The sequence below is a fragment of the Opisthorchis viverrini genome (assembly GCF_000715545.1).
Source record: "Opisthorchis viverrini unplaced genomic scaffold opera_v5_252, whole genome shotgun sequence".
NCBI classification, from domain to species: Eukaryota; Metazoa; Platyhelminthes; class Trematoda; order Opisthorchiida; family Opisthorchiidae; genus Opisthorchis; species Opisthorchis viverrini.
This window is the reverse complement of record NW_008751910.1, coordinates 552,519-572,472: the sequence shown is the minus strand read 5'-3', so window position 1 is coordinate 572,472 and position 19,954 is coordinate 552,519. Positions and strand designations below refer to the sequence as shown.

At 43.4% G+C, this 19,954-nt stretch overlaps 2 protein-coding genes across 2 annotated transcripts; both read right to left on the bottom strand.

Annotated features, from left to right (window-relative positions):
• Positions 1–4,160: 4,160 nt before the first annotated feature.
• On the bottom strand, positions 4,161–5,876 carry T265_09072 (hypothetical protein; the record flags this gene model as incomplete). The annotated part of the gene is made up of 1 exon (XM_009175051.1): positions 4,161–5,876. One exon carries the CDS (start codon positions 5,874–5,876, stop codon positions 4,161–4,163), a length of 1,716 nt encoding a protein of 571 aa, XP_009173315.1.
• A 3,944-nt stretch (positions 5,877–9,820) lies between these two features.
• T265_09071 (hypothetical protein) lies at positions 9,821–10,036 on the bottom strand (the record flags this gene model as incomplete). The annotated part of the gene is made up of 1 exon (XM_009175050.1): positions 9,821–10,036. A coding segment is annotated over one exon (216 nt), but the record flags the coding sequence as incomplete, so codon positions are not given.
• Between the last annotated feature and the right edge of the window lie 9,918 nt (positions 10,037–19,954).

The following is a 19,954-nucleotide window of genomic DNA, read 5'->3' as shown; positions in this document are numbered from 1 at the left end:
GGCACATGAATCCACACCAAAGGGGGAAGCACTAGACTCGAGTTTTGCTCTTGTTAGTGCTCATCAGCAGTGCTTATCCAGTGGCCGTGCCGGGGTTTGAATTCCGGACACCTGGCATGCGGGACGAGCGTGTTATGACTATTCCACCAGCGCACATTGGAGGCATCCGAATTCTCACGTCTGAACGGGCAAATGTGTTCGCACTTGAACGATGTGATTAGTATGCCCGACACATCACCGATACGGCGACCCATTAACTGTCCTGGTTGTGATGATCGATTGGCCCGCTCGTCAGGACTTCCCAGTCAGGTAGCGCCACAGACGCTTGAAACCGGCTGGACAACTTTTGTTGATGCGCGTGGGGGGTTGCGGTTCAAAAACGAGAGTGATGTGAAACTGAACAATTCAGTTTGTCTTTTCTGACCACTGGTATCACCAAACACAACGTCAAAATTTATTATCCGTTTTGACAATTGACCATGGAAACTGCTCAATGGAACGATGAAATTGAGGTTATTGTTTGTGTCTGTTTGACCATGCTTGACCCCCCCTATCGGTTAGTCCCACCAACCGAGCGTTGGTCACTTGGCTTCACACTTCGGATCATGTGCGTTGATCTGATTGATGGACCAACCAGATAGGTAGTTTGGTGTGTACCGTCAGCGCATAGTCCTTTCGTTCTTTCATATCCTAAATTCTATGATCCTGATATATGTTACGTGTTAGAGATGGGGTTCCATTCTTATTTATAAGTACATGAACATAGTCGTATGAGAAACTGATTATTTACGTGCAATCAGACTCTTTCTTTTTGCTGTAAAAGTAGGTGCGCTAGTTGTGGAATAATTAAATGGTACATCTTCTGATTATAATCTGAATTTTGAGACAGCGGACTGCTTGTGGCTTTAGTAGCTCGTAAACCACAAATTCATCTATGCCAGAAGAATAAGTTGGTGACTATAAGAACAGGGGTATCAGCGGCGGAAACAATCGGGGACAGAAATATGCGGGACGGAAATGACCGAGCGATTGAAATAACAGATACCCAGTGTTCAGCACCTCTGTCATGTTCGGTCGAAGAAAACCTACACATTGATAAACCTTGATGATAGTCTGAGTTACATGTGCAAGGCTCAATGAGGCCTTCAAAGACTGGTTAGAAAATCGACCTTTTGCTGGTTAGCCCTGGTTGCTTAATATTTCTTCGTGAGTGGGATTTTGCTTATCCCGCGCTTGCATACTACCCATGTTGATCGGTATTTCCAGCCATAATAAACACGCTAGAAAACTTCTGGGTCGATTCCTCATTAGTTAATCCTTTCTGCTTGGTTACTTGTGGCTGTCTATTATAAGTAGACAAAAAGGCGAAACACGTAGTAAGAAAGGCATCTACACTGATCTAGTCATGGAGAATATAATTAGCTAATTTTTTAAGGTATTGACGAAATACACTACTGACGAGGTTGCTGGCAGCTCTTCCACAGACTAAGACCGGCTTCGCCCTTCTTGGGGCTCGTCAACTAGGCGCAGTCCTGAAATTTCCGTCAGCCCTACGCACTAATTTCACCCAAATTGCACGAAATTAGCGAAATACAGTCATTTGCATACCGATTCGGTTTCGACGGGAGACCCGCCTGCAACCCAGCCAGATGTCTCGTTTACGATGATTTTAATCGTGGACTGTCGAATGGTTTTCAGCAACCAAAGGGTTACTATAAACTCTGCATCGTAATGGAAGTCCTTGAGGACAGTAACCATGAGACTAGTGAGTTTATTGTACAACGTCCCTCAATTCGTGTTAGTAGTGAGTGTTCCGCATTTAAAACACATGAAAATGAGTGGGGTCCTTAGCAGACTAAAAGGCACATAGAATGAAAGGAAATGGAAATCAGTGGTGATAAAACGTGCGAACTGAACAGTCAAAATATCTGGGCTTGCTGTTCGAACAGTAAGGAAACAGATGAGAGAACATCGTATTCTAATTCTGAACGAAAGTTCGTCGTGGTATTGTTTGTTTCAAATGACTTTATTCCCATTTAGACGTTATTCGAAGAGCCGTGAAAATTTATGAGCAGTTTGCTTTAGTGTATTTTTCTTGGCACATTATTTGGACAGTGTTCAGCGATGGTTTCCCAAGTCAGACTTTGCCTAGTTATTCCCATTAACTGAGATACCTATTGGACTGGGTACACCGATTGCCACACAAGCAGATCATACTATTACAAGCTTACGTCGGTTAGGAACGCTCGGTTGGTTAATACGAGTAACAAAAGCGGTTTCGGCGTGGTTGGATGGGTTGTTAACTGTAAACCTATAAATCCAATAGAAATAGGAGGGATTAATAACGATGGGCACTGGCACCGCATTAATAATAAGGCACTGATATCATCCGTCAATTCCTTCACGTTCCAATATAATGCTGCAACTCTAATAACAACCGCGGTCGATGGCACTCGGTGTTTTCCGCGACTGAAGCACCAGATGCACAACCAGTTACACCTTTCCCAATCACCTCGTTACGAATTCATTGACACCATCCGACACCCGCGAAGATTCTGAGGCGTCAGGGGTCAAAAATCTGAAAACGCTTCACATAATCTGTCCGTAAAGGTCATATCTCGCAACCATTCAATAGTATAGCCCTTGTTGTAGCTTGGAATACGCTACCCTTGAGACACAGTGATAAGATTGTGGTGTGGGAAGGCTGGGATCTACGCATCAGTAAAACAGAAAGATTGTTATCGGACTGACTGCAACACGCCCTTTTATCCGTATAGGATCTCACTGCTTAAAGCAAACGGGAACAGACTTGTTTTGAGGTGCCCACGGATGTCTTAATTGCGTATCCACCATTAACGGCAGAAAGTTCATCATCGACAGTACAACATCAGTGTTTAACACTGTCTCTTCGCTCTGTACGATCACAATCTATCTGATAACCTTATTGTAAATAAAACAGTAGAAGTGGGTTGGAAAGGGATTTAGTGCTGACCTACCGCAATCATTCCGACGTGTATACACCTCCAGACACCCCTTGGGGCAATCTGGATAGGGAATGACAAGAACANTGACAAGAACACAATTAATATCGATCAGTAACCACGCATAAGGAGGATCACACTGACCCCATCCTAGGTGGCAGTTCACACCGAAATCACCCAGACGTTTTGTAATCGGCTTCATATCCTTTTGCCAGATCAACCGTTGGTCACCTATTGCTTGCGCTCACGGAAAACTGCACTTTCGACGAAGAGTGGTTCGGCATGCGTAATACATGGCTACACCATCACAGCTGGACACACTCTTCGATTGAAGTTGCGGGGTGACAGGAATGAAAAAAAAATGGGAAAGAATATCAAGTAGACATCACCTGAACGTCATACACACCGGACAAACTTTCAGCGTGCCAGCATTTGGTGTCCTTGAAAGGTGGCTCTGTTCCTCCTTTTCAATTTGTTTCGAATCGACAACCACGCACATACAGGAGCACTGAACGTCTAGTACATTTGCTGTAACGAAACAAGGTGTTCAGTCCTTCAAAAGCTATTTTAAACAGCCGAATACATCTGTCGAAATGGCGTTTCACCGGTACCCAGCTAGTGTCCTATCCCACGAACAAACTGCCCCTGTCCGTGGGTCACTTTGGTATCCCTGGGAAGTATTTTCGTAAAGAGGGTATGTAGCACTGCATACTCCTTAAGTTCAACTTGTTCACACTGCGACATTTATGATTCCAGCTGGACGAATTTACTTTTGAATCCCAGAAAAAAGATTATTCTTCCAACCAGACAACCTGCAGTATGCAAAGAATGACGAATTTATCCCGTCAATTGAATTGAGTACTCCATTCCCATTAAAGTAATGCGCGTTTTTCAACAAAGAGTGCCAAGTAAAAACTACTCAAAAGTCAACAAAGTCGTACATTTAAAAGCGGTCGATGGCAACTTGGAAAATCCTATCAAATATTCGGTTCTATGGAAGTTTTCGGTAAAAAACTATATCCATATGGATCTAAACTGGTTGATCTGTTAGCCATAACGGGTGTGAGAAATGTGGCACTGCTATCCAGTTGCGAGAATTCCTTCAAAAGAGACTGTCCTTCCAATGCACAACTGATGGAAACATACTTGAGGGGAGGCACAGTGGGTTCAATTAACCCTCTAGTTATCAGGTAGATTTTCTCCGCTAGTATCTCTAAGGAACATGAGTGAACAAAGCACAAGGAGAAGTACCCCGGAGTAGATCAACAGTGGGCAGCCGTGCACGACTTGTTGATCAAGAGCATTGACAAAACTACATACAATACCACCAACTTTGGACAGACCCATTATTAATCCGAAACCTTGCGTTCGAATCTCCGATGAAAAAAGTTCAGGTACGTAGAGAATTCCCATGTTGAGTGATGCCTGAAGAAGAACTAGGCAGATATTTGAGGAAACGATCAATACGGTGTCCGTGGATGGTTTGAAGATTATGGTGTAGAGGCCAGTTGCAAGTAATATGATACATGCCAAACTAACCAAAGTTGCAAGAGGACGTTTCCGGTTCCGAAAGAAGCGATACAGTAGCGAAAACAGGACTATGCCAGGCACACCCGTGAGCGCATTGAGAAATCCCACGATGTAGACATAGTGACGCACCGCTCGAGCATAAAATAAAAGGCCAATGAACGACATTGTCACCCCCAACATAATGATTATGGAGAGCATGGTGGTCTTGAATAGTTTCCGTGAGTACAACGGTTTTATTAAGGAGCAGTGACAACTGAGTCCCATTGTTTTGCTCTCTTCGTTCGCTTGAGATAGTTCCAGTTTCTTTGCTTCATTTGCAAGTTGGGTGAATCGACCCAAATGGAGTTTAGGTTTGTTCAAATGGTTGATTCGGTAGCCAGATTTAAAGACAGCGATTCCTTCGGAGTAACGCTTCTGGGAGAACAACCACCTTGGGGATTCGGGTAGCAGACAAAAGTACAACACACTCAGCATATTAGGAGCCGTCACAGCCACATTGAGCCATCGCCAATCGGGTATCCAATATGCCCATAAGGCCATCAAAGAACGATAGATGAATGCTAATCCCAAGGATAAAATTGCTCTGAAAATAGACCGGTATCGGGCCAAAGTCAGCTCGATCATCAAAATACCTGTCACATTGCTTTTAGCTACCATTCCCACTGCCATAAATCCTCTGGCTAGCACATAGCTCAAATAACTGGGCGATAACGAGGTCCAAATACCAGATAGAAACTCGATTAGGGAGACGAGAATCAGGGTTTTCTTCCGTCCGAAGCGACCACCACTCCATCCTCCGAGAAGATTGCCCATGGCTGCACCAAACATGTAAATAGAAGTACCTAGAGGTACCAACCATGCTCGGTCACAGACTGTTTCGAATTCACTCACTACATTACCGGGGTAGAAATGTGGATTGCTATCGTGGACGTATCCCAGAGGACACGGTTCGAGCTCAGTAGCATTGTCCACTTGAAACAGCTCCTCCCCACTTAAGCTACCCCAGTTCACTCGATATCGATAACAGCCGCTCTGGACTGTGTCACTCAGATCCGTATATTTCCACGGCCCTATCAATGAAGCCACTTGGTCGAAGGACATGTTGCGTTCTTTTAATAGGTATTCAACAGATGGTTCCATTCGGCAGCGATGAGGAGAAGCTGAGTTGGCATAAACTGGAAAGGTCATCAATGAGCTGCAACTGAACGTCAACAAAAACACAATAGACCATTGCCATAAACCACACGGTTTTACCAATTCATTCAGTATATCATCAGCATTCAGTGTCGTTCCTGCAGTAGACTCAGCTCCCGAGTTGGTTCCCTCAATCATAGGAATAGACATAGCAGAGGCTTTCTCCTCCATGTTAACAGTTCCAGGCAAGAGTACCGTCTGACCGCAAATGCATGCTATATTACTGACGGTCTAGACACCGCTTTAGCATTTCATTGGGCGACGACTGGGATAAATGACCTTGGATTCAAAGAAGCTTTCTCCTCCATGTTAACAGTTTCAGGCAAGAGTACCGTCTGACCGCAAGTGCATGCTATATTGCTGACGCTCTAGACACCGCTTTAGCATTTCATTGGTCGACGACTGGGATAAATGACCTTGGATTCATGCACCGCAAGTCACCGACCAATCACCTGGGTGCGTGGGTCGCAGCTATCACGTGCTAGCCGCGATCTTAACATCTCCGGTCCCTTGGCTGATGCACTGTCTTACTGCGACAACCTCCATTGAACATTACAACTAGCCGACAGTTCAGCTGATACCAATGGACCTAAATGGTAACTTAATCAACTGGGTCCGCATACCGTGCATTGACAACTTTAAACAAGGGTGGTACCAAAGAACGGACATACTAAGTAGACAAATTAAGTGGTCCAGTAGCGTATTCTTTCCAATATGAGATGGAATACCCTTAACAATATACTTCAGAGGAGCGAATGTTCCGTGTACCCAAAACTTTTGGTAATTTCTATAGCCTTGGTGGCCTTTGGTGAAATCCGCTGATGAAACGGATGGTCGATTCCTTGTAAACATGATTTTTGAGTAGTGGCTGTCAGCTGCACACAGAGTCTTAGCACCCCAATCGAGTCAACACGCACTGAGCCAGCTTGGCGCACCCAACATCATTCCGACTGGAAGTAAATATCAGAATGATATCTATATACCTATTTCTAGCGCGATTAACAGTGTGTATATTGCACTATACGATCTCAAGTTTCTGCTCTGTTAAAGCCATCTCACTTTATCACACCTTCTTTATCAATTGAATGACGGTAGTGGCATAATAATGACGGGGGTGGTAGCGACATTAGACGTTTTTAGGTATTAAAAACCTCGAAGGAAAATCTTGATATCTTCGGAGTTTTTAATCATTCCCTTGGTAGTCGGCCTATTTGAAATTAACTCGTAGTACATGTGCTGGCTATAGAAGCAGTAAAGCTCGTAAATGAGCAGGGAAAAACAAGCAGTTTATTGGTTGACGAACATGGGGTCAAAGACGGAACGTAATTTCAGACACAGCAATCATGATATTTAGAGACGACAAGAAGGTGCGACTATACCGAGGCGTGCATCTTATGGGTAAGCAGAAGGGATGGGTCATCAACTGTTCAGCAACAGAACGGATATGCGGGTTTGTTGGAAGGTCAGATCATCCGTGAAGAATGTGGTTTGTCCAGATTCGGATAAAAATATGCATGTCAACTGGTCGTGTACAAGGGATCTCTGGGTTTCGTAGCTAGAGGGAATGAAGCAACAAGAGTTTGTGCCAAGGGAATAGTTTCTGATGATTTTGTTTGTCAAATGAAAACTCATGTCGCGAGTTGTCTTTGGTTCGGAAAGCCACGTCTGTCCTCTTTTTGAAGTTGCTGCTGAAAGCTCTCTACCAATCGTGAGAATATTCGTAATTGGACTGGGGTAGATAAAGTATGCTAAGGTTAAGCTGCAGTAATCCAGGGCAAATGTCCTGAGAAGATTATGCTGGTGATCATCCCCACCATAGAGGTTTAAGAGTCCCGTCATGGCTCCACCATCAGTAAGGGCGACAAGACTTAAAGTGGGTCTCAAACTCTTCCCTGTCAAGTGTGATATATCTGATAGGTCCATACAGTCTGACGAAGTTCAAAGGGGTCTGGATCGAAATAAGACAGCGGAATGGCTTTACCGGTGAAAGGAACAGCAGTTCTACTGTGAAGTAAAGAGTAAGTACAACAGAACCAGTGGAAAGTTTAGGAGAATGTCTACAGACTTTCTCACTAGGCCGTGCTTATCTTAATGGTGTGGAGCGGTTAGCTTAAGGAGGCATCGGATTTGGTTTAGTCTTTAGTTGTTGGCTTACTGTATGTGCCTTGCATTCGGTTGACAAATATTTCGTCACTATCCAATGAGACTTTGCCACCGTACACCAATCCAAATTCTCTTCTGTCTCCCGTCATTCAGTGAGAAATAGCATCAATGAAGCCTTCATTCAGTGAGAAATAGCATCAATGAAGCTGAGAAGTTTCTGCCACTACAACTGATGGCTGCTTTAGGAGATTAACTGATAATCATGAACGAAATTATGCGAGGCCTCAATTTTCCGGCCAATATGCTCTGATTAATTTATCTATTCTCTTTGAGCTTCAAAAAGAACCTTGTGGTGATAAATATTGGGAAATGTGGTGATAAAATGTTCACCTGACTTCGACCTTGTATATCAGGAACTAGCTAGTAGATAAAATTTCAATCGGGTGCAAAATGCAGCATTTGAAACCGAAATCGATAGTCTGAAGCCGTTGCTGTTCAAAGTGGAGACGAGAGTTGGAACATTTAAAGCATCATTGCCTCAGGCTGTACCCCATACTCAGACTGACTGTGACACAACGCACACGTTAGGTGTAGCGAAGGCAAATCTGCAGGGATACAGTTGGCATCAGGTCCTGTGGACTGCCGCCATCGCATTTCGGCTGAAAGGAACGATGTGAAGTGCTACACAATGTCTGTGATGTACAACCATGTGATCGCCATTTGGTTTCAGTCCACTTACCGCTATAGCGGTGGTGCTTATGGGAGCAAACGATGTAAAGACACAGCATCAATAATTCCTCTGCTAATCCCATTTCAAAAGTTAGTTCCATGGTTCATGACCCTAATCTTTGGTGTACATATCTGACACGAATCGGTCAAGCTTAAAATAATGGGTCTTTTCCAGATAAGTCCCGCCATGTTTTGCCAGCTCCAATTTAATATGCACACACAAATTTGACCTATTTTTGATGAAAACTATTCCTTATCCGTATCTAAGCTCATTGCGTGCAAAAATTTTGTCCGTTCGGACGTAAAACCTCAAATGAACTTTCTGACGCTTTCAGCTCTCGTTCGTGCTAAAGGGACGCTAATGAGTTTTTTCGCAAAGCCACAAAGTGATGCGTCAGCAACGCTTATGCAACAATGACCACCAAACGACATTTTCAATTGTTTCCGACGGGTGGAGCTGTAATGCTCGACAGTGTCGGCAAGAAATCGGTCTTCGAAAGGGAACTTGGCTGGAGCGGTCTAGGATGGAGTTTAGGACAGTAATTCTATTCATTTGTTGCTGGTGCAAAAATTTGGCGAAAATCAAATTCTTATTAATGGGGAATTATCTATTAGCTAAGCGATCGCTTTTGATTGGGAGAACTTTCTTCGCGAAGTTTGCGCCTGGCGGCTTTTGCAGACTCCAACAGTTATCGGCGGCCCAGGTCTTCACGTCGAGATCGATGAGACGCTAATATTTCACCGTAAAAACCACGCAGGGCTTGTCCTTTCCCAGCAGTGGATTTTCGGAGGGATCTACAGGAAACCAAAGAGGTGTTCGTGTATGCAGTGCCGGATCGAAGTGCGGCCGATTTCATGGACACAATTCAGATCTGCATCGTTCCTGGCTCAATCATCATCTCCGATGTGTGGGTATCATACCAAGGAATTGAAACGATGATTGACATGACTCACGAAACAGTTAATCAATCCGAAAAATTCGTGGATCCAACGACTGGAGCTGACACACGCCTACAAGATACAGAATAAACGTCAACGCGGTACACATGGATCTCTGGTGGACAGCTACTTGTGTGAGTCCGTTTGGAGGCAAAGATACAAAAAACGGACCTTTTCATGCAAATTATTAATGGCTTGTCCCAATTTCACCTTCTTCAATAAAAACTAAAAGTACAAATATCATATCCCTTTTTTTCTAATATTTTTTTGGGTGACGGGGGTTAATTTTCTGGCGGGGCTTATCTGGAAAAGATCCAAAATAACTTTAACAGAACTGTTAACGACTATTCTGTTGAAGATGACAAGGACGCGGTGATATTGGCTGTCTGCCGAATGTAGAGCACAACAATCGACATGGTAGAGTAAGTGACAAACAATCCCATGAAGATTGACCAATAAAACAACAGCATGGACTGATTGGCCTCACTGATACTCTGAAATAACTCTTCGCATGCAGCTTCCACAACGAATTCAATCCTCTGTTGTCCAATTCCACGCATTTCTCTCATTGCGGAGCATGCTGTCCTTCGACAACCCTGCGAAATAAACCGATACCTTGTAAAACAATGGAATGAGAATTCGCGTTCAGGTTGTACGGAACCAATGCTGCTATAGATCGTCCAATAGTTGAAGGGTTTTTGGGACGTGATACAAAGCAATTGGAATTCCTGCTGTACTGTACTGTACACCCAATATTGCTACATAATTGTTGAAGTGTTTTGTAGTCCAAATTGATGGCCGTTGGTAGTATGGCACTTGCACATATGGCCGCTGTTTCGGTCTTCAGGACCTCCCACCTACAGGCTTTACAATTCATTTCAGTTACGCGGACAAGTAACTTATTCTGGCCTGTGAGATCGAATTCCTCTATTAACTGATCCAACTCCTTGACCTCCTGATTTATTTTTCAAGTCAGTATCTAGACGGTTTAGCCAGCCTTTTCCGGTAGTTATTGCTGAACGCTACGATTCCTTCCAGTGTTATGGCTGATGTGTTTGTAAATTGTCCACCTATCACCTTGGTTTTTGTTTATTTCTAATATTGGCATGTCCGGCTGATTTTTGATAAAGCTAGAGGCCTTCCTTTCGACTCTGCGGCTGTCAATTCCATATTTGCATGCACCGTCCCGGAATCGCTCCCCTGTTTGTTCTCCCGAAACATTTCACTCCACCCAACTGATTTCCCGGTATGGACATTCCGCTTCTACAATATTTTCCAGTTAACCAACTTCTCAAAAATTGTGGTGATTGTTTGTTTAAGACTGCATTTAACGCAGGTCGTTATCTTCCAAAAGCCTTTTTTGGATGGTCAGAGTTAGGCAGCACGCTTGTTTGAATTTCAATCCGATCGTATTTTATCCAGTGTGACCATCAGTTCATCATATCATGTTGTCTGTACCTGAAACAAATGATATGTCCTGCTGCTTATTTAGTCAAGTATAGCTGCAACTGTTGGAAGGTTCGTAAGACTGTTGTTTACTTGGTTCCTTTGCCACAATTACTGGTGAAAGTGAAGAATCAAACCAGCAATTCATCTTGTATTGAACTGAACAGGACTGAACCAGTGTTTCAAAAGCTTCCTTCAGTGGAAGCTGAGAAGCTACGTATACAACTGGTCACAGTCCTGAAGAAATCCCAACAGCCGGAAGCTCCAAATATTGCACCGTCAGAGCGGAGAGCGTTGAACACTGAGACAGGTAGATAGTATTGTCATTACTAAGGCCGATAAAGGTAAAGCCACAGTAGTAATGAACAACAGCGACCATCTTCAAAAGGTCAGGCAACATCTCGCCGATGGACACCATCGACAAATTACCGGTAACAGTATTACTTCAATACTGAATAAGAGTAAGATAGGAGTTGGGAGATATTTAAGATCCGTGATAAACCATTTAGAACAAGGTAAGTGGTATCGGTTGTATCCAAAAAGCGCGATTCAACCGGGACTCTACGGGCTGCCAAAAATCCACAAGGCAGATGTCCCGATAAGGCCAATGGTGGATGGTATAGGCTCGCCACCACATGAACTGGCCAGATTCTTATCTGGTATACTAGAACCGCTCACGGGGAAATCAAGCACCTTTCCACCTCGGGCACAGTACCCTTCCTGGACCATATAACACATAAGATGTGTGGGAAATTGAAAACGACTAGCTGCCAGAAACCAACAGACACAGAAACCGTCTTAAGCTATTCATCAGCACACCCAAAGTCCGTGTACGCCAGTATTGTCTCATCGGTGTTTCGTCGAGTCAGAGCACTGTGCACAGAAGAGGTCGATCGAATGGTTGCTCAAATCAAGATTGCCAACAAACTCCAAGAAATAGGATACCCAGTGGGTTTGATTAAGCGTCAACTAAGAAAGATATTGGCTCCAGTATCTAGACCCAGTAAGGAATGGATTGACACAGCAGTCATTCCATATAAAGCAGGAACATCGGAGGGTATTCGAAGACTGTTGAACTTAGCCAACATTCGAGTAGATTTTCAGAAGGGAAAAACGCTACGCGCACTTCAATTGAACGATCCCTGCCGGTTGAAAGGACTAGGGACTGTGTATAAAATTAACTGCAACGATTGCGCCAAGGTTTATATTGGACAAACAGACACGGAATTGCACACTCGAACTGGTGAGCATAAAAAAAGGATTAAGAAACCACTAAGGAATGCAGAAGAATACCAAACGCTGGTCAGAGACTCAGCGATGGTGGTACATTCATAGACACGGGACATAGAATAAATCTGGAGAATGTGGAAGTTTTATGACAGGGACTGCGATTCACACCATAGCGGCTCATAGCCGATGCGGTGGAAATTACTAAGCATCACAGCGTGAATAGAATCGAGGGTGTGGAACCCGCAATCGTATGGAAAGCGGTCTTAGATAAGCCGAGTTGACACGTGATGGTGTGGTTGTCAATCCACTTAAGATCATTAGAAAAAACCGGGGGATAGAACAATGCCTTGCAATAGGATCACCAATATCCCCACTTTTGGTTAGTATTTACATGGAGGACTTCGAACAAATGGCGGATATCATTGTCCACCCAAAGTTTTTTGGCGTTATGCTGACGACACGTTTGTTGTAATCAGACGAGATAACGTAAACAGCTTCCACGACTATCTCAATAGTTTAAACCCACACATTAAGTTTAGCATGGAAGTAGAGTCCACTTCGAGCACATTACCCTTCCTGGACCAGATAACACATAAGATTGGTGGGAAATTGAAAACGACTATCTGCCAGAAACCAACAGACACAGAAACCGTCTTAAGCTATTCATCAGCACACCCAAAGTTCGTGTACGCCAGTGTTGTCTCATCGATGTTTCGTCGAGTCAGAGCGCTGTGCACAGAAGAGGTCGATCGAATGGCTGCTCAAATCAAGATTGCCAACAAACTCCAAGAAATAGGATACCCAGTGAGTCTGATTAAGCGTCAACCAAGAAAGATATTTGCTCCAGTATCTAGACCCAGTAAGGAATGGATTGACACAGCATTCATTCCATATAGAGCAGGAACATCGGAGGTTATTCGAAGACTGTTGAACTCAGCCAACATTCGAGCAGCTTTTCAGAAGGGAAAAACGCTACGCTCAGTTATGGTACAATTGAAAGATCCCCTGACGGTTGAAATGACCAGGGACTGTGTGTATAAAATTAACTGCAACGATTGCGCTAAGGTTCCTATAGAACAAACTTCCAGGAAATTGCACACCAGAATTGGTGGGCATAAAAGAAGGATTAACAAATCACCAAGGGATGCAGAAGAATACCAAACGCTGGTCAAGGACTCAGTGATGGCGGTACATGCCTCAGACACGGGACAGAATAGGTCTGGAGAATGTGGAAGTTTTAAGATGGGGACTGCGATTCACATAACAGTGGCTGATAGCCGAGGCGGTGGAAATTACCGAGCATCACAGCGCGAATAGAATCGAGAGTGTGCAGTTGGCGTGCGTATTAGATAAGACGAGTTGACATGTGACGGTGTGGTTGTCAATCCACAAAAACCGGGGGTGGGGGTGGAAACCCAACCGACCAAAGGTCACAGCACCCCTATTGCACAACTTTTTTAGCACTAGCTCACCCACACAGACTGACTGAAGGTTCAAATGAAGCTCAAGAGGAACCATCAAATGAACCGAACCAGAAGAACTAGACCCTAGGCTGGACCCAAACACATGTAGGTTTCCCCACCGACCCAACACTTGTTCAACCACTCTAACACACCAAAATCCCTCGGCCGACTTAGCTGATTGGTCCTCCTTCGCCTTAAAGCTCGACCAACCTCGGAACCTAGTTACTTGGCCTGATGAAGCTTTTGTCTCAAAAGCGAAACATCGCCCAGCAATAAATCTACCAATTGTCACTAAACTTTTTCGAAAACAAGGACTGAGCCCCATCGAAAATTTCATTGTCAATCCTCTTTAGAATAGCCATGGAATGAATGACAAAGTCACGTTGTGACTTTCTCAACATGGTACTTGCAGGCACTTGATTGAAGTTGTTTTTATTGTGGGTAGTTTTCACCTAACCTCAACACAGTAAATGATTATGTAACTTGTTTACTTCAGGTCCATCATTCTCCAAACCAGTTGATGTAAACTCTTTGTTATTATTTCTGCATTCGACCGACAGGAATGCCTGGCAGAACAGGATATTACACCATCTGCTAACGTTAGGTTCCTTTTCATATCGATGGCTCGACACTTTACCTAGCGTGCTCTGTCTTCAGACTTTGTGGTGAGATGTCTAGTCTCAGAACAGTTGTTGTAGGCATTCTGCGTCATCAACTTGTTGAATCCAAACAGGACCAAACTGCCTAGAGATTCAAAACACCATGCTTTTCTCAGATCTGGAGAGACTGATACGTGTAGACAATGTTTGTGTGAGCAACTAGTGCTTGCTCCAATGTCATCAACTTGTTGAATCCAAACAGGAGCAAACTGCCTAGAGATTCAGAACACCATGCTTTTCTCAGATCTGGAGGGACTGATACGTTTAGACACTGTTTGTGTGAGCAACTAGTGCTTGCTCCATGGAAAAGAGTCGAGTTACGAAAGGCATCCAGAAATGTTCATCGGTTTCTTCTCCCAATTATTGTGGCATAGAAGAACAAACGTCTGCAGGATATCTGACAATGGATGATGAAATCCTCATCCCGAATATGGCCACTGTTCTGGTGTTCCAAGCGCAGACAAACAATGTGTTCATGGGCGATCAAAGCCACAGTAAACCCGCTCTCACATACAATTTATGTCGTGGTCTAATTAGATTTCACCTAAAAATTTCACACGAAGCATAACTGAACGAACGGATAAGTCCTCGCAATGCGCGAGTAAATATTCCTACTTAATTTTCACGAAGCACCAAGACTGGAGCCCTCATCCACGCAAATTATATCAAGATCTTGATAATTAAACCTATACGAACAGAAAAACTATTAGGTACAACAATGGTTAGAGGGACAGGTCGACGTCTCGGTTGGAAACCTCTATAGTGGTCGTCTCATGATTGGCTGATCTCATCAGGTGTGGTGCTCGCTTTTCCGCATTCGGACTGGTCGCAATACCCGACAATTCAGAGCACTGCCATTGCAGGAGATATCGTTTTGCTTGGTAGGCAGTCATAATTCAGTGCATTAAGATGATGCATCAATTCTGATTTATTACGGGAAATTCTCCCCAGAACAGAATTGACTACGATTCTTTACAACTGACCAAAAAGACATTTTGTGCTTGCGATGTTCGGCGTTCTTTCTGGCCGTATTCTTTAAATGTAGGCACCTACAAGGGAAATTTTGCTTTTGTTATAGTGGCGTTTTTGGACGATCAGTAGGTCCTTTAAAAACTGTCAATACGGGAGCAAACCCTCGTTCCAGTTCTCTTCTGTACTGTCTTAAGTTCAGTCATGAGCAATAGTATGTCTTCGTGAGGTCACTCATAATGAATCCATCTTGGAAGGACCATTCTACAGCCCATATCATTTAGGATGTTTTCTATAGATTACATTTTTTCGGACATGTTTATTCCTATGCAGTCGGAAGATTTTTGGGTGGGTAGGCAAAATTCAGTGCTTTCGTTGCACACATTATGCCTGTTTGGTGCCACACTTTCCATATGGAGTAAAAGCCAGTAAACTGAAAATCATTCTTTATCTAAAACAATGTTATTCCAGTGTGTCACCATAGTTCATTGGCACGAAAAAAGCTAATCGCTCTGAGACTGCTAGTCCAGTCCAGATCAGAATCTTCCTTGTGTTTGCCCAGTTCACTTTAGTGCTCATCTGAGTGGCCAATAACAGATGAACGGGCGAACAAAAAGAGATCCATGGGTTGCAGACTAGCGAGGTAACAAATGTTTTTATGTGCTGCTACTGACCGTAAATCAGTAGTTCAATGAATGAAACAACTTTATGAAGCCATCCGACAGTAGCCCGTGTGAACCAACAAGACCCGGATGGACTGCTTGGTGAACGATGTTTCTGTGACCAGCTGCGTTTTCTGCAAGTAACGATAAGAATGCCTGATCAAATGGCCGTGCCATAATAGAGAAAATACATCACTTCACCTTTGAACATATACATGACAATGAAAAACCATGCGTTCCATTTTGAGCTAGGAGTGCCAGGAAAAATAATAAATACCTCAGAAGAGTAGGACTCCTAAAGAGGTCACAAGTGCATACAAAAGCGGTCCCAAAATCAGTTCGAAGATCAACACACAGTTAGACAAATAGACCTCTAGTCAACAGAAGGCCTCACTTAAAAATATCGTTTACGATACCCTCTTTCTTATCCGAGATACAGTGCTGTATGTCCAGTTTTGAATAGCTTCCGTTCAAACAAGTATCCACAAGTGACTGCTGGTTTATGAGACGGCGTCTTTTAATATAAACTACGCCCACCACCACATGTCTTGTCGCCACATTTTAAAACACAACTTATCGTAGAAATTATAGTATACTAGAAAGTGTACTCGGGATGAGCTTCATGACAGAAGCCATTACTTCCCCAAGGCCAGGGTAAAAAAATTCCTGGCGAGTAGATAGGGCCTTAGCCACTCCCTAGGTTTATTACAAAGTATTAAGATCATCACTGAAACGCCACAGACATTCAGCTAGCAGTATGGGTAGCAGTATTTGTGAAATGAACTCAATTCAGAAAAAATGGTTTGAAACCATAGTTATTTCTGAATAGTTTACCCACGTCTGTTGAGGTGTACACACAGACCCATAACTCCTTGACGTAGTTTTGATATAGCATACTCTGATCAAAGGTCTGCAAATAAGCAAATGTTCACACCATAAATTATCTTTTACTGCGTCAAATGTATGGCGATTAGGATGCTCTAAATTTTATGGTAGCTATGGTATGATCCGACACATCTTGCCATACATGCTCCGATCAGGTCTTTTACTCACTGTCTTAAGGTTAGCTCTTGGAAACGATTTGTCTACAAAATGAAGCGATTCACGGAGCTTTTACTGGCCTCTCTAGAAAGCGCAATGATGCAGTTTTCTGGTATGCTGTCTGCACTGCAAACAGTTCCGATTTTCGCTGGCATCCGAACCGTTGTTTGTGTGAGGATGACAAAGGTTAGTGTCTATGGATGACCACCTTATATTGATTGCTTGCGACACGGTTGACTTGTGGCCAAACGGTTGATTGCTCTTGTGGAGGTTGTCACATTTATGTGCCAACACTTTCTCCACATTTCCTTGCCGACCGGGGAAAAGCTGATAGTCACGATCATGTTTCAGATGTGTCACGCGCACCATGGCCTGCGTTCCAAGTATTGCAAGTCTCTGAGTATGAACTACAAAAGCACCCATCTTTACAGTAAATCTACCCAGAAATTCACTCACCCTGAATTAGTTTTGTGATACCGAGAGTATTCAACTTTGCAATTCGTATTTGTATTATATACATATATTTTATATAATAATCTAAAGATTTATGTATGTCTAAAATCGCTCTGGACGGTGCTCAGGAGGTTGACCACTCCTGAAAGGATCATGCTTTACGGTTGAAGCCCGGCCATTCCCCTATTTGCCATAATTAGCTATGTATTAGGGCATCTTCACCTTCCTGTTCCATCGTTTACTCTCATGAAAAAGGCATTTTGTGGTCCACTGAAGGGTTCTTCAATTAGGCCTTATGGCCGAAGTCAATAAACAGTCAACGGGCTAGGGCCGTCTTGAATGATTTACGCCCTCAAAACAGATACGGAATAGAGAATGTTTTTTTGAAAGTATTGAACTACAAGGTACAAGGACACTTAGTATACATTTGGTGAGGGGGTTTCTTTAAACTGTATGCGGTTGGACTTAACATTTTAATGTTGACCAAACCCAGTTCCTTTCTGCACCAACTAACAACAGTGCTCTCTGAGAATCTGGAAGATTTCACAGTCTGGTACACTTTGTTATTCAAGGGAGGAGCTCAGAATTGGCGTCAATTAACTTAAACTTTTAATACACTGGACAAGAGAGACGAAGCCAGATGAGCTAGGCACAAAAAATTGATGTGGCCGAAGCATTGTCGGCGGTTCAGTTGATAGAATACCTATTCGGTAGGAGGTCCATGATCCATTCCCAGGCGTGCCTTCTCGGAAGTACTAGACTTCTTGTTGTCAAGGTTTACGGAATCCATTTCTGTTTCGTGTTTATGTAAAAAAAACCCGGATGGTGGGGCTGCCTTAGGAATACGTTAAACGCTTTATGGTACGCAGCCACAGCCCAGAGGTCAGCACTGGTTTGTTGGTAAGAATTTAACTCGAAAGATGTTTGCTCACAGTAGGCCTCAACACTCACAAAGTCCCACCAAAATGAAGACTAACCAACATCGCCTGATCGAGTTTGTGGTGTTTTCAAGGCACATTGAAACTCAAATTCAAATTAAGATCCGTATTTCAGATGTCGAATCAAGAGTCATGTTTCTAGAAATATGTACGAAAATACCACTCCGACTAGTGAATATAATTAGCTAGACGTTGACAGAGTCCACACCATCGTACTTGAGAGAGAATATTCTCAGCACTTTCAACAGTATTCTTTCTAACTTTTTAAACAGATCTTACATTTCGGAACTTGGGACTGAAGAGCATTTTTGAACAAACATGGCGAAGATTTTTATCCCTTCGGAGCATCCAGAATGAGATGGCCGGAAAATGGAAATATCTAGTTTCTCCTTGTCGGACTTCTCTCCAAAAGATCACATACTTAGTCGTGTCTGATGCATACCCCTTACGACAACGGTCCTTTTTGGGCATCACCGACAAAGTTTACTCCAGTATGTTTAACTGTTCATGTAGTGACGATCTCGCTGGAAGCCGATATCGAGGAGGGCGCGAAGATGGTGAACTGCCCTTATTAGAACCCCAAGCGAGGAACCGGGAAAATGTCCTCTTTAACAGGAGTCAAAGTAGAGGTGCAAGATGCCTCGAGCTCTGACTGTTTAGTCGCTGACCCTCAGTTACTCCCGTGAAGAAGCTTGCTGATGGCTTCACATTAAATCACAGGTGTAACGTGAGTAGCTGCAATTGAAACGTCTGGGCTCGTAAAACCTCGCAAACTGAAGTTGGCACATTTTAAGGCTTATTCTCAAGATTACCTTCATTTACATCCACAGTTTTGACGAGGCAGAACAATTTTTCACAAACGCATTATTGTAAAACGGAGCCAGATGCTGTCTGACCATTGTTGGAATAAGGTACTATCAGATATGTTCCTAGTGCAGAACGAAATTATGTGCTGTTTGCCTTGATCGTCGTCATGTGCTGTTTGGTACATAACATTAGAAAGGGCACCGACCTTATGGAAGAATACTCTAAAAAGCAAACATATTCGGACTAATCTTGAAGGGAACATATTTGGCAAACAAACTCAAACACTTCTGGAACTTGGGGTTTTGTAACCGCGTGACTGTTCAAACTATCATACGAGAGACGGCTCCACCGATTATCTATGCCGCTGGCCACCTGAAATGCGAATAGCTTCGGTACTATGCTTATAGTTACATAGACACATAAGTCCTGTCTTTCTCATCGGTGTTGGTGGAATCTCATAAGGGTTGGCAGGCCATAGATTACTTCCCGCTCTGCAAGTTTAAAGCCCCTCTGTGCGCTCTCTATTACAGTGATTCGAACAAACGGTTCGACACAATACGGTATCTGAATTACCGACTGATGTTAGGAAACTTTCGTAATCAACTATTCCACGTATTCGCTTCAGTGTTGTTCACGCGCTTGTGAACTCTTGATTGTGTTGTCCGAAAGTGACCCATAATCAGGGACAAAGAAACATCATGTTGACCAAATAAACAGGATTAGTTTTGCCGAACGCCATGAGTGATTATATGAGTGTCGAACCGGTTACATATGTGTAGCAAAATGTGTCGTAGAGAGTTTTATCTGCGG